Here is a 15,628-nt window from a genome sequence, read left to right on the forward strand (position 1 = left end):
TCGGGTTGTCCATTTCCGTATTCCCTCGCTGCTTCCTCCCCTAAGAACGCCACATGAGCATTAAAAAGCTTTTCACGATTTACAATAACGGGAAGTATAGTGAGCGGTTGTGGCACCCCCACGTTGTTAGCACCAGTACATGACAACTCAGGAAGGTTTTCTGTAAGAAAAGTGTCAGGCAAATTGATTTCATCAGCTAACTGTTTTGCTCAATGTTGTTCATGGGATATTATGCAGACAGGAAAGAGAACAGGAAAATCCATCAGAAGACTGTCTGGCACAGGAAGTGACTGTAACTTCCAACACAGGCATTACCTTGCCCCCAGCAATATAATTTCCCAAAATAAAAGACACTCCTGCAACAGGCAAAGCATCACAAAAGCCCACTTTAAATGTACCTGTAACTGACGTGTGAAATGTACCTAGTGTAATGGGACCTTTAAAAACCCCATATCAATGCTTCGACAAAATGCACATGTGTCACGAAAAGTAGCATCTGACAAAGGAATCAGTCCCCTGAGAATAAATGATTGTTCTGCTCCTGCATCCTGCAATATCGTCACAGGACAACCTTGGTCCATAGCATTAACAGCTACGGTCCCATTTAACATGTACGGTGAATAGCTGCTCTCCGGCTGTGCTTGGTCATTCACGTTATCAGGGGATAAAACAGATCTAATGCAACAGCTTCCTTTTCCGGATTAAGCCTTTTTTCCTCTTTCTGCTGTAATTTGGGCCAGTTTGCTACAATATGCCCTGGTTGGTGACAGTAAAAACGCTCATCAGGTTTAACCATGTAACAAAATGAAACTTTCTAACATTTATTATACATTTAGAAACAAATGTTACAAATCAAAACTGATACAAATAATTCAAATAATTATGTAAAAATTATATAATGCAATAGTATATAAAATATATAACTATAGAAAGTATAACAGTATATACATTACGCAGTGATGTCAACATGCCTAGCAGGCTAATCAAGTAGGCTGAAAGACTGATCGATTAAAAAATAATTCTTTTAATTAAAATGAGTAACATGCAGGTTACAGGAAGTAATGTGGCCTCACAATCTTAAGCCATAGTGAATGTACTTGGGGTTAAGCGTGGTGAATGTGTCCACGCTGATGTGGGGGGCAAAGAAAAAAGCAAAGATGTGATCCTGAACCACACAGTAATTTTCAGTGTTAAGGTGAATTGACTGTTTTAGTTCTAACATGCAATTCATTTATAAACTCCTCAAGGTTATCAGACAAAACAAACCTGAAAAACAACCCATATACTTCATTACATCCTGCTGTGCAAATTTACATAAAATTTAATGAACAAAAGTTTATATTAGTATGATGAAATTATTGCAGTCTTTTCAAATTAAAGCTCCAATGAATCTGCCTTCGCTTATTTTCCAGAAAATGAAAATATTTCTTAATAAGTCAGAGAAAATCTCTCAAATTCCCCACTGTATAAAAGTTCACTTTTGCCATCAAATGACCAGTTACTGTACAAAAGAAGACATGGTGCAAAGAAAATCTTACCTATTTAAGGATTAAACTGACAAAGAACTGTTGTCAGAGAGGAGGATAAGACTTGTACAGATGGTCCCCAACACAGGACTGGGTTTCGTTCCGATAGACAGGTTGTACGTTGAAATGGGAGCATGTCAGAATGAGGCTGGCAGAGCTGGCTGAGATGGTCATGCTGCCATACAGTTTACACATTCATTTGATTCTCTTTTTTTCTATTTCAGTCAGTGTAAGTTGCATAGGATGTAATTCAGGGACAGTCTGCATATGAATATAAAATATTTTATATATTGCTAGCGGAAAGTTTTATTTGCTGTGTTCGTGTTTTCCTAGCCTTAAGTTTTCTCTTTCCTTGGGATTAATCTTTGACCTTAAAAAGATTAAAAATGGTATATGATGTTGACTTTGCCCTCCTTTGTAAACCCTGACTGTTTTATGTTTATTGTCTGTTAATGATTTCTGAGTCCATGTTTGATTGGTCAGACAAAGCAAGCAATTATGAAAAAGCCCGGTAACTGTACAAATGTACCGTCATATGACGACCTACTGGGATTTTTCCACACAGCAGCAGGTGGCAATCGAAACCATGCAGGCAGACAGCAACAATGGGGTCCTCATAAGGCTGTAATGGTACCTGTACACGTGTTTGTTATGTACCATTCAGTACATGCTTTTCAGTTCAGCAGGCACAATGAAATGAATGGATACATTTATCGACATTGGTGGAACCTAAATTCACAAGTAGACTCAGAAAACGTTATGCTAATGTTGTGGCTGGGAGCTTGACTGGTTACACTCAGTCATAATTGGCAGTTTGGAAACATTGTGGTTTCCCAATAAATTACAGTAACACTGGAGAGAGAGAGTAGTTGATAAGATTAAGACTTTCTGTTGGCTCTGTTATACTCAAGGATGAAAGCGCTTGGCACCAAAATTTTTATATGGGGTGGGGAGGTGGCAATTATATTTTATATAACCAGAAAGCATAAAACACTAAATGGAAGTTTCCCATCTCAGCAGCAAAGCATGCAAGCAGGTCTTATTTCACGTACTAAGATGGATATGCATTTAGGGGTCGATTCTCCTATGTACTTAAGTCAAAAAAGCACATAGCTGCATCGACAGAAAGGATCGTATGGCCCCATCTGGCTTATGGAGACCAGGGCCCCATCCTGGTGCCGGGCCTGGGGGAGAGATCGCTGGCAAGTGCCTGGTGGCCGGGTCTCAACTGATGGGGTCTGGCCAGGCATAGCCAGAAGCAAGTACATGTATCCCCCCTCCTGTGGGCCCACCACCTGCAGGGGGGGCCGTGGGGGTCAGGTGCAAGATAGATTGTTGTGGTTTTTTCCTTCCCCGTTGAATCAGAAGTCAGGAGCCGCTGGTGTAGATCCAAATTCAGTCTTTATTGCAACAATGAAGTTACAGTTACTGTAGAAGTGCACTTAGAAGTATACACTAATATAAGTGGATATTCATAGATTGAGGGCTAACATAAAGTAGCTAACAAAAACTTTAGGCTAATACAAGGTGCAAATACATATTCAGTGTTTATTACATTATAATGTTTACATTGTAGTGATACATCGATATTTGGCATACTTTTTAATAATATCATAATACTTATATTCTACGTTATATAGTGCTAAATAATACAACATAAAATCTGATCGTTGTTGAAGGCAGGGCCTTTGGCAGACCAATTGTTGGCTACCAAATCTTGCTTTAGGAACACAGAAAGTAACCTCTCTGGTAGGAAAGGAGCCTGAGCTGGTGCAAGAGATACGGACTAGATACAGTTGGGTTCACCTCAATGCACGGCTCAGGCTCTGGAACCAAGCTCCTGAAGAGGGGCTGGATTCTATTCCACTCTGAAGTTGCCTATACTGAGAGGTGCTGGGCAGGTGTCAGTCTACTCATAGTCTCCCTGTTTGGTGCCAGTGCATTAGAGTTTACCCCAATGAATGATGGGGTCACCTCCCTTTGACTTTGAGTTGAGGGATGGGCACTGATTGCTGTCTGCATTGAACACCAGTTCAGTTCGGCCTTCTTGGAGACCTTGGTTGGGGAGCTGGAAGGCAGCCCCCTCTGGAGACTCCATTGATCTACTGTGGGACTTTAATGCTCATGTGTGTCATGAGAGCGAAACCTGGAAGGGTATGATTTGGAGGAACAGTCTGTCCTATCTGAACCCGAGTGATTAAAGTAACAAACACCATGTTTGAACATACTGTAGGTGTGCTGGGAGTCTTTAGCAGGACTGAAACTCACACCTCCAGAAAAACTTCTCTTGCATCATGAGCGAGGATGGAAACACGGAGCCTGAATGGGTCCTTCATCGCTGAGGCAGCTGTGCAGAACTGTGGCTGGATGGTTGTGGGTGCCTGTCATGGTGGCGATTCCATAACCTGGTGGTGGACACCAGCGGTAAAGATTTCTGTTAGGCTGACGAAGGAGGCCTTAGCAATTGTCCATCTCTCAAAGGTCTGATCTCTCTTCAGCGTCTGTGGAACTAACCGCAGGCAGCTATCATTAAGCGAGGTCACACGGTATTCAAAACAATCCCTTCTTGCCTAAGACATAACAGACCCAATATGCCTCCCCTCCTGGGCTACCAATGTCAAATTTACTTTCCACAGCACATGCTTTTAAAAAGTTAATTTGATTCATTTATTATTTTTACAGCAGCATGTAAATAGATGGATTATATCCACTGAAAAATTAGAAGTATAATTTTAAGGAACAGGAAGACAAATGAGGTCCACACAGTTCATCTTAAGTACTAAAAAGCAATTAAAATAAAATGGAAACAGGAATAATTCCTATTTGCCATAAAACCTCTTAATAGTGATAAATACATTTATGGATATATCATTTGTTATGCAACCATCTAAATTATTCTTCAACTATAATCATATTTCCCATAATGGGTGGCATTGAGTCTCAAGTCCATCCCAGATAGCGATGGGCAGAAAGCAGGGGACAGACTGAGTAGGGCACCAGTCTGTGATTTGAGTAACGAGGCCTGGTGGATTTTCATTAGCATTTTATTCTGAAAGTGTTACTGTACATCAGTATACTGAGCTCTTCCAATTTACAATCATTCATTGCAAAACAATACACCAGTAATGCCTTAAACTAACAAAAGTGTTCATAGCTGTAGTCAAACATATTTGATGCAGTAAGAATTTATTAATAAACAGATTATAGAATGAAAAGACATTTATAGCATGATGTAAATGATCATATAGATCTATAAACCATTTGCTTAACACAGGTTATTCAGTGTATCAGTGAAGATACTGTAGCACCTTTGGCGATGTCACTTTCTTCATTTTTCACATCTGAGACTGTAAATATCTTAAAACATTCCGATTTGACTCCAAACAATGGAAAGAGCTTTATTGTAAACTCATCTTTGAATGTGTATATATGACATCTACGGTCCACATTGTAAAATGAAATTTGACCTTCCTCATAGTCCAAATACACCCCCACCCTCTCTGGCTTCAGATTAGTAGGGAGGATTGTGGCTGGAGCCGTGCTTGCAGAAAGCGGCTTGTCTGATGATGAATTTAAGATCCAGTAGTCCTTTTCAGAAGTAAGTATTTCCCGTTTGTCCTTGGTCTCTTTACCGACTCCAACATACCACTCAGCTTCCTTTCCAAATTCCACCTGCCAGTAATGCTTCCCAGAAGTGAATCCCTCCTTCGCCAGCACGCAGCATTGATCATCAAACCGTTTGCTGTTTACATCAATGGGATGTTCCTTTGCCTTGTTTTTTCCATCTGCCGCTTTATCCTTTTCCACCCATCCAGCAGATTTGCAGTCTTCAGCAACTCTGAGTCTCGGATGTGCTGTTTTTTCATCCAGAGTCACGTCATCTAAATTAACAAACAAGAACCTCCCTGGTGAGTGACATAAATATCACACAACAACCAGGGTCCACATAGCAGCTGGCACTGCTAATAAATGTATGATGGAGTGATAAATGGAAAAATGCATCTTTAATTCAACACGAAATACAACAGAAATAAAATTATCATTAGATAGTTCATTGCTGCTATAAACTGAAGTGTAAAACTAAATTTAACCAAGATAATTAAGTATTAAATATGAGAAATTGGTTTCTCCTTTGTTGGGGCATCTTTCTAATAATGATTTAACAGTCATTGTGATCAAGAAAGTTGAGTAAATATACAATCATAGTGGATTTGATTCTAATAAATTACCTGCAGAACTAATGATGTAGTTCCACACTACAAAAAAGAAAACATTTTTATGTTACTGTTTTTTTTAAATATGTTAAGGGTAGAAATGTGTAACTATATTGATGAATAAAAAATTATTCCAGGCAGGAACTATTTTTACAGTATATAAACAATTTTTTCAAGGCATTAAGAAAATTCTAAAACTTTTTCTTAAAAGCCATGCATTCCAAACAAAACATATTTTCATTCTTGAAAATCATAGATATGATCCATATATGGATATGAAGACATAAGGGTATAACAATAACATCAGAGATGTACCTGAGTCTGGGATGTAGCTGACAGCTCCTGTGAAGATCAGGATCTGTGATTAGCCAATCATCTACAGTATCTATCCATCCATCTCGCATTACTGTATTATCCAATACAGGGTTCTTGTGCTAGTCTGAAGCCTCAGGCAGGATACAGCACAATGTAGGGAAAGACCTTGGATTGGATGCCAGCCCGTAACAGGAACCATACAAACACACACCCTCACACAAGTTAATGATGCCACTCCAACTAAAAGCGGAGCACAGTTTGTGGGTACAGTTTTCTTGTGTGGTTTTTCAGTGATAAAACAGACACTGATTAAAGCTACATCACATAAAAAATAACAAAAATATTATTTTATATTGTATTGCATCAAACTATATATCCATGATCACGGTAACGAGATGACTGTAATATTTAAATTTTCCCCATAAACCATTAACTAAATATAGATTTTTAAATGCTGTGTACTTTTGAACATTTACAGCCTAAGAAGATGGATTTGAGATGATTTGGTGTTAGTTTGTGAAAGTCTGACTAAACGTGAGTGTGTCTGAATACCCTGTGATGTCCTGCCACTTTGTCTATGATTTTCTTTTTATCGTTATGTGTCCTTCCTGAGATGCTCCAACCCACAAGACCTGGATAATCCACAGCAGAAAAGCACGCAGTGATTCTGCAGCATGCAAAACGATAGTGAATAAACATGTAGAAGTTCCCATATCTACCTTTGACTATTTTGATGTTTCTTTTACTTCAAATCATTTTATATAGCGCCTTTCACAACAGAGTCACCCCAAGGTGCTTTACATGAGTGTCTTGTGATACAATCCACTGCATATACTGTATAAGCAGGGACTTGTAACTGGTACGCATTTGTAGTATGAAGCAATACTGTCTGTCATGTTCCTGTATGTCTAGTAGAGGACCTCTGCTGGCCTTGCTGTTCCCTCCATCTTGAGTCTATTAATCACACCTGCCACTTGTTTGATTTCATTTAGACCAGGGTCTCCAACTCCGGTCCTGGAGGGCTACCGTCCAGTAGATCTTCTATCTTACCTGGCTTTCGATGAGCCACACCTGTTCCTGGTATTTACCTGAGAGCAGGTGTGGCTCACCAGAAGCCAGGTAGGATAGAAAACCTACTGGACGGTAGCCCTCCAGGACCAGAGTTACGGTTAGGGTTAGGGGTCAGGGGAGACCCCAGATTTAGACCATGCGTATCAGTTCCTGCTTGTTTCGTGTTCCCCAGTCCGGTCAATGTTTTCATCTATGTTATTAGTTGTGCTGTTCCCTGCATGAGATCTCCTACATGTCAGTTTTAGTCTTAGCCTTCTCTTCTCTTATGCTTAGTTTCCCTGTTTGGTCCCTCATGGTCCCTTCATTTCTGTTCTTCAGTTAAAGTTCAATAACGTCCCTTTTAACCTGCCCCCCCCCCCCCCCCCCCCGATTGGGTTCTCCCTTCTCTCCAACATACAGATACACGTAGCACTTTCTTTTCAGAAGAGCACAAATGCATACTTAATTTAATCTGAATTTGCATTGCTATGACAAGATATTACCATGCATTTTAACCTACATATGACGAATGCGTACTTCTGTAGCAGTTATGTCAATCCCTGTATATAATCTTGTTGGATATGCAAGCAGTATTTTGGTAAAAAAAACTCTATTCAATAAAAAAATGGAATTAATACATACGACACATCTTCTCGAGGGCATCGTGCTCTACAAAAACAGATACAACAATAATTTATTTATGCGATATTGCAACTTAGGATTTGTTTGTAAAAATTTGAAATGTTTACCATCTTTTAGTCGATACAGACTGCTTTCAAGAGAATCTGCAAGAAACAGAATTTCAGAAATTCAGTTTATAGCAGTTTGTAAATCATCCATCCATCCATCCATCCATCCATCCATCCATCCATCCATCCATCCATCCATCCATCCATCCATCCATCCATATGTCCATCCAGTACAAGGTAATGGGGAGCCTAGAGTGGTAAATAATAAGTAGATGCATAATTAATTAAAATAAAGTACTAAAACAAAATGAATCTTTCTATCAATGGTGGGTACTATGGTGACCGGTCACACTCCAGCTCTCTGTGTTGAGGTTGCTTGTTCTGCCAGTTTGCATGAATTTCCTCCTTCTCTAATTGGTCCTTGGTGCATGAGTGTGTGTACTGTGATGCAGTGGAATTATATCTGGGGTGTTCTGGCCTTGTGCCCCAGTATCTGTTCCAGTACATCCTTGTACTGGGTAAGTGATTGGAAACTGGAGGGATTCATCTCCCTTCCACATCAAAATATCTCATCAGTGTAAGTACTGTAAGGCATGCATTTACAGCGTGGATCCACCAAGTCTGCATAATTCAGCTGATATTTGATCATGCTACAGTATCTTTACAGTATAATGAGTAGAAAGCTAATGGACATTAATCACTGGATTCCCCAGAAAGAATACGAAAAACATCACACAGGTGAATTAAAAAAATGCCAAACCTTAAAAAATAGGTCTTCAGCAATGTCCCTAATTTCATTAGCCCTCAGTAGATTTCCCCAACCCCATCGTTATACGAGGTCATGGCTAGCTGTCATTCTTGCCCTTCCCGAGCTTCCCGCGCCTCCTGCCTGCCCTCCTGCCCTTCCACCCCTCCCGTAATGCCCCTTGTGGATCTCCCGGTGTTATTCGTCTGTGTCTCCGGACCGATCTCCTGCATTTTGTACCCTCTGCACTCTCCCTCTCGACCACAATTTCAGATCACGTCTTACGGCTTCTGGTGTTTGGATGGGACAACTATGGATAACGACTTGGATACGATTTATGACTTTCCCTTGCACTTCCCTCAATATACCTGCTTGCCTGGATTTGCCTGTGTTGGCCTTCTTTGGCAAGATGCCATCTTCTTTAGGGACCTTATTAAACAAAATAACATTATAGAAATATGTATATTCATATTTTAAAATGTAATAAAATTCTTACCAAATGTGCTAAGTTTGTATTTCCGCACTGTCAAAAGAAAAATATATATTAAAAATTTGCATGATAAGTAATGTTATGAAATACGCTTACAATTGTAAGCAATATTAGAAACAAAATAAAAGCACAGAGTACCTTTCTTCTGGTTGTTTACAATTAACACAGCAACAAGGATTAATACCAGACCCACTGTGACAGGAATGACAGCAGCAGAGATGTAAATCCGATCCGGTATGGTGCTCATGAAAAAGCCGTCTGTGCAAGGAGAAAAATGAGGATGTCTGAAAACTACCACATAGTTATTAGATGAACGGCAAAAAGTTTCATTAAATTCAATTCATTCTAGCAAATCGTGTATTACTAAGTGCTCTGCATAATGTAGCAGTATGTTGAGAATATAGATTTTTCTTCTACTTTCTTACCTTACTCATAAGAATTATCAGTTACTGAAGAGTAGAATAATATACTCTTGAAAAGACTGAGACAGGATGACTCACCACTAATCCTTATTAAAGACTCAAAATGGATTCTCTGGTTCTGTTCTCCCACAAGGCACCTCACAACGTCTTCGAAGGACTGATTGATGTTAATTTGACTGTTGATGCTGTAGGCTTCACCCACTGATTTCTGATTGGCTTTGTCTGTCTGGGCCTCCATCTCCCTCCCATTACTGTCTGTCCAAAGCATGTTGGGTTCTGGATACCAGTTCTCAGAGCTACATCGTAGTTCTATTGAATCTCTGTTACGTTTTAGAACCTCAATGATTGGGTTGCTTCCTGGTTCTGTGCAAAAAGAAAAAAATATGCTTAAAGTCGTATCAGAAATTAATATAATAATTTATATGTTAAATAAAATGTAACATTGCTTTATATCTTACATGTTTTTGGCAACCAAAATCTGTCATTATGTTTTTGAACATATTACTGGATGTTGCTACTTAAATATCGCAATCGGCAATGCTACATGTGATGACATCCCACAGTGCCTTGATTAAAATGATAATATTACAGTATATGGTAAATCTGACAGAAATAACTCACGCCTGACTGTTAACTCCAGGGTGGGCTCCTCAAACCAGTCACCAAGGCTGACGTGACACTTATAGTCACCTTGATCTGCCAGCCTGACGTCTGTAAGCAACAGTGACACGTTGCCTTTCTCCAGTTCCTGAGAAAATAACCTCACTCTGTCCACATAGCCATTGCCCTTACTGTCAATCCCGGGTTTGTGCAGGTATATATAATCACTGAATTGGTTTCGAAACCACCTGATTTCCATGGAAACCGCACTTCTTTCCGGAGAAAGGTAGCAGGGCAGGAGGACATCATGGCCAGTTGTGACGATCACAGGAGTAGAGGGAACTATTAAAATTGAGTTGATGTCTTCTGCAAGAGCAGAATGGGAGTCATTTTAGAGAAACACGTATGACAGCTAATGTCATGGTTAACTGAAAAGAGATATAGTTTTGTTTAATTAAGGCAGTCCGAAGAACGCATTCCAGGACTAGAAGGGCATAAGTTGCAATAAAATACAGTGGCTTGTAAAAGTATTCAACCCCCTTGAAAGTCACTGGAGTATAAAATATATATTCATAGTTTTTGCAAACAACATTTGGTTGATAACACTTCTTCTCCATTATATTTTCCGCTGCCAAAATAGCTCTAATAACATCAACAAGATAAGAATAATAACATGATACATGCCGCTGGCATAAGTCTTCAAACCCCTGTGCTTTGGAAGGTCCAGGTTTACACAAATGACAAATTAATAACAATACAAAGGTGACAGTAATTAGACCACAATTAAACATAATTAGGTTCTACTTGTGAGTGCTGGTGTAAGGTTTCTCCCTGGATATAAAAAGCACTGTTTCTGAAGGGCCATTGTCTTTTTTGGACAATCACTGCAAAAAATGAAGACAAAGGAGCATGATGTGAGAAAAAAAAGTAATTGAAATGAGTCAATGAAAGTCATTGAAAAATTTCAGAGTTTGAATGTTCCATTAAGCACTGTTGGATCCGTCATCACATAGCAGACAGCACCCAGACACTTACCTGAACATGCCGTCCCTCAAAACTAAGCATCAAAGCAAGACGTCAACTGGTACAACAAGGCTGCTAAAAATCCAACCATCACTCGCAGATGACTGTAATGCTCTTTTACTGAAACTGGAGGGAAGGGTACCACTTTACAATAAGGCTGTACCTTGGGTTCCTTTAAATCAGAGCTAGATAAGATTTTAACAACTCCGAGTTATTAGTTAAGTTCTCCCCAAGCGAGCTTGATGGGCCGAATGGCCTCCTCTCGTTTGTATAGTTCTTATGATCTTATGTTCTTATTAATAAAAAGAAAACTCTGTTATAACTGGTTTAAAATTAAAAAGTCTATTAATAATTTACAAAGTGTTACGACCTAATTAATAATCAGATTATAAACCATTCATAAAGGGTTTATATGAGTAGCCTTTTTGTAAAGTGGCACCGAGTGAAGGTGCATAGGTCCACAATTTCAAGAGCTCTTCATAAAACAGGCCTCTATGGGGGGGGGGGGGGGGCAGCAATAAATTCTGCCAATAAAATGGGGAAGAATCACTTCTGAACAATGTGCAAAGCTGCTAAATACATACTTAAAAATAAATAAGACTGTTATTGCAGCAAAAGGGTTCTTGATAAAATATCATCATGTGTTGGGGTAGAATACACATGGAAACACTAAATTCTCAGTTTTTCTTCCTCAGTTAAATATCGACAGAAAATGGTTCATTTTCACTTTGAAAATGTTTTGTTAGAGCATATGAGCTCACAATAAAAATACTGTATGGATAAATATGTGTACGAATCGTTTATAATTCAAAGAATTATGATGCCTTTCAAAGGGGCCAGATGCTTTTGCGAGCCACTGTATAATGTATATTATTTAATGATGTAATATGCCTCACGATTCTCTCCCTTTAGCACTAGTCTGCAGACTTTGCTGGCTTCTCATCTATCTGTCATGCACCTGACACACTTGTCAGAAGGTTGTACTTAGATACAACGTAGCTGTTTTATTGTAAGTTCCATGGGCCAAACCCTAACTGCACAACATTAAGTTACATTATGGCCCATTTTTTGCCCAGGAGTGTATATTATACCTTCATTATGGATTCTAACATATAATGTCAGGAAAAACACAAGTCGGGTGCCTTTACTGAAAGGGTTACATTACTTCACGCTCCCATTCCTGTTCTGAAAGATTTATTATATACTGTCTTTCTCATTTGTTCATAAAACCTGCCAGTCACTATGCATAATTAGTATCACCAGTGATCTGTTGAACCAGTCAGCTCTCTTAATACCATTGCTACTGACCTTCTATGTCTGTTATTAATTATTAAAAATCGTATCTAAAATCCCGCGACCCAGTAGGATAAGCGGTTTGGAAAATGGATGGATGTATGGAATCTAAATCATATTTATGCTTTTTCTATATTTGACCAAATTTGTTAATTTGTTTTATTTATTTATTTTTGGTTATGATCGCATTCACCTAAAATATGAATGGAAATTACTGTAACTCTTCTGTATCAGGAGAATAGCGTAGATGAAATCAGTGGGCTTACCTGCATTAGCGCTGTATGATATGGTGAAGGTAACACACATCAGCACAAGGCCTCGTCTGCTGAAGGTTCCCATAACACACCTGACAGAAGAATATACAGGCACTGACACAAATACGGCAATACTGTCAAAATAATCATTCTAACCTCTGCACCATGTCTGTTACAGTTAGTACCATCTCAGACCACTTATTAAACCACTGCTTTTCCTACCTACCTCAAAACGAGAGCTGTTAGTTTACTGGCAGTAATACACAATATTCTGTAATGTAATATGATGAATTTAAATTGCAATAAAGACCAACATTTTTTTGCCGTTTACCTCACATACATAATTTATTCTGCTCATTCCGAATACTATATTCTTTCAAATATTTTCTACTTTACTCATCTATAAATATAATTGTATTATCGGTGCCTCGAGATCTTTCAATGAAAACATCTTAACTACAGTTTAAAAAATACATGATACATTAAGAATTGTTCCGTTTCCAAAAGAGACTGTTGAGACAATTCGTTCTCATTAGGTTGAGAAGTGCCTTAAACATAATTAACCTCACCTGCGAGGAACAACCCTGCAGAACAACACAATAACCTACCTTCCACAATTTGTGTGACTAGCCAAGCGCTACATAAAATCATTGTTCCCCAAAATGAAAATTACAAGGCTGGCAGTGAAATATATCCCTACTTTTTGGGTAGCTGGAAAAGAACACTCAGCAACAAAAAGTACAAATACAAAAAACAAAAATGATACTTCTTACCTGTTAAGTACTGCCACTTATCTCAGACGGAGATCAGAGTTACACTTTCATTTTCAGCCTGTAACTTGACAAGCCTAAGTTAATGATTGGCTGTCGGAGTTAAGTTAGGCCGTGACTCCATCTCCTGGCCAATCTACAAGAAACTCAACACTCTAAATATTCAGATTTTCTAAGGCTGTGCTTTACATTACAGTGGGCTTAAAATTTATCTATATAGAACCAACAAATGAACTTGACCAGCAGTTTTGTCATAATGTGCTCTGATCAAAATAATGACGATGAAAAACATTGACATATGACAGAAACTATAAAAATGTCTACATGCTTTGAAGGTGAAAGATCTCGTGGAACAGTCCAGGTTACATTCTGTCCAATAGGACGTTAGGTGAATTGGACACTATGAGAATATCATATATACTGCATACATATCTAGTCGGTATAGTGCACCTGCAGTGTATCTGTCCTCCCTAAAAAGCGATGATACTTTAGAGAGAATATCCATCCATTTTCCAAACCGCTTATCCTACTGCGTCGCGGGGGGTCCGGATCCTATCCCGGAAGCAATGGGCACGAGGCTGGGAACAACCCAGGATGGGGGGCCAGCCCATCGCAGGGCACACTCACACACCATTCACTCACACATGCATTTAGAGAGAATATACATTAAAATAATTATAAAAAAATACTTAGCTTATATGTAGAACATAGCATTCATTTTGTTTCTCTGTGTATTTTTTCCACACAGAAATGCCTTCTTTTGGCATATTTCTGGACAACATGGGTCAGCGAATCTGTTTGGATAAATTTGACTCTTCAGGATTTTTTTTGGGATCAAATATTTATAAAAAAAATAATGAAAACAGTTACATAGCATTACATTTTTAACATGGTAACTAGCAATCTGTAACATACAGTATTACTTTTCAAATGTATCTGTCCCAACACTGTTACTCTGTTTACTTATTTATTGTATCATACACTTTCATTATTGTAGAGTGAATTCTTTCTACTCAATACAAATATTTAAAAACTACTGTAAAATGGCATTCTGTCTTAAGAATAACGTATAAGGACACGCTATGACGTTCACACATCAGAATCGCCTGATGCTGCATTTCTCAGACCATATTTATGACCATATGGCACTTATATATTTATAAAAAATTATGCATGGCTGTAATACCTGTATAGCAATTACTCCCCCGTTTCCTCATAACAAGCTATATGGATTCATATATTTATATTTTACACATTGAAATTAGCATATGCAACCAGATCTGAAGCTGTTGCTTCATCTTCCAAGCCTGTGTGTTGGAAAACAAGACACTTCCAGATTATAGCTTTGAAAATGAAATGATTCACTCAGAGAACTTGAAGAAGGGAAGTGATGGCAAGAATTCAAACCAGGCCCAGTAGGTGCGACATACTTTAACAGCCTGTCCAATTAGTCTCTCTATACCTCAGACAAATGCCACTGCTTGGGGGCTACTGGTTATATCTGATAAATGGCACATTAACAGAGTAACAGCATAACTTCCAAGTGAACTTGTGATTTAATTTAAAGGAAATGGAGAGCAGAAGCTGGACATGATCAACCGCCCACATGCCCTTTTCCACACTAACTGAGGGAACTTGACAGGACATACCGTGTATCGCACAGTTGTCATTATAATGTGGACATGGTGTGTACTGGAGCAGCAGGGAGGATGTTTGCAGAGGATCTTTTTAAAATCATTTTAAGCTGGAGATTTTAAAGCAACTTGTTTCTGTTTTTTTTAAGGTAACCATGAAGTGTACATATGAACACATAATTAGCTTTCATGAGCAGTCTAAGACGTTCTGAGCCAACTCTGTTAATTATTAATCTTAATAGCTTAACTTTAGAGTACAACCGACAACCGCGTGCAGCGCAGTGTTTTGATAATTAAGTCAGGACTTGGACTCTGAACTTGATCATTTGAAACACAATGAAGTGCATGCAGCGTATATCTGTAATCATACAGTGATCAGTAATCTTGTACAGTAAGTACAGCTTATGGCATCCTGCACCCTTTAAGAAAAAAGCAATGGCTGCCACTAAGAGGCTGTACTTTCGGTTCTTCCAGTGGCTGTCTTTCTGTTTTGAGCCAATGTGCCCATAAACATGCATAATACTGTAGTACACATTCATTCATGCATATACATTTCATTACTGACATCTTTACCCTGATCTTTGATATCTGTTGCTATTTAAT

General features: G+C 38.7%; 1 protein-coding gene across 1 annotated transcript in view; it reads right to left on the reverse strand.

Moving 5' to 3' along the window:
* Positions 1 to 13,468, reverse strand: part of LOC125705232 (butyrophilin subfamily 1 member A1-like) — a 28,433-nt gene extending 14,965 nt beyond the window's left edge. Inside the window, exons 1-8 of the mRNA XM_048971675.1 lie at positions 13,395 to 13,468; positions 12,634 to 12,713; positions 10,073 to 10,417; positions 9,530 to 9,814; positions 9,126 to 9,287; positions 7,855 to 7,890; positions 5,756 to 5,782; positions 4,815 to 5,407 (exon numbers count right to left, since the gene is read on the reverse strand). Of these exons, the coding sequence (XP_048827632.1) occupies positions 4,815 to 5,407; positions 5,756 to 5,782; positions 7,855 to 7,890; positions 9,126 to 9,287; positions 9,530 to 9,814; positions 10,073 to 10,417; positions 12,634 to 12,706 (1,521 nt within the window). The 5' untranslated portion in view covers positions 12,707 to 12,713; positions 13,395 to 13,468. The remainder of the gene's footprint in view (positions 1 to 4,814; positions 5,408 to 5,755; positions 5,783 to 7,854; positions 7,891 to 9,125; positions 9,288 to 9,529; positions 9,815 to 10,072; positions 10,418 to 12,633; positions 12,714 to 13,394) is intronic.
* Positions 13,469 to 15,628: the final 2,160 nt, after the last annotated feature.

This window comes from Brienomyrus brachyistius, chromosome 12, assembly GCF_023856365.1.
Source record: "Brienomyrus brachyistius isolate T26 chromosome 12, BBRACH_0.4, whole genome shotgun sequence".
Lineage (NCBI taxonomy): Eukaryota > Metazoa > Chordata > Actinopteri > Osteoglossiformes > Mormyridae > Brienomyrus > Brienomyrus brachyistius.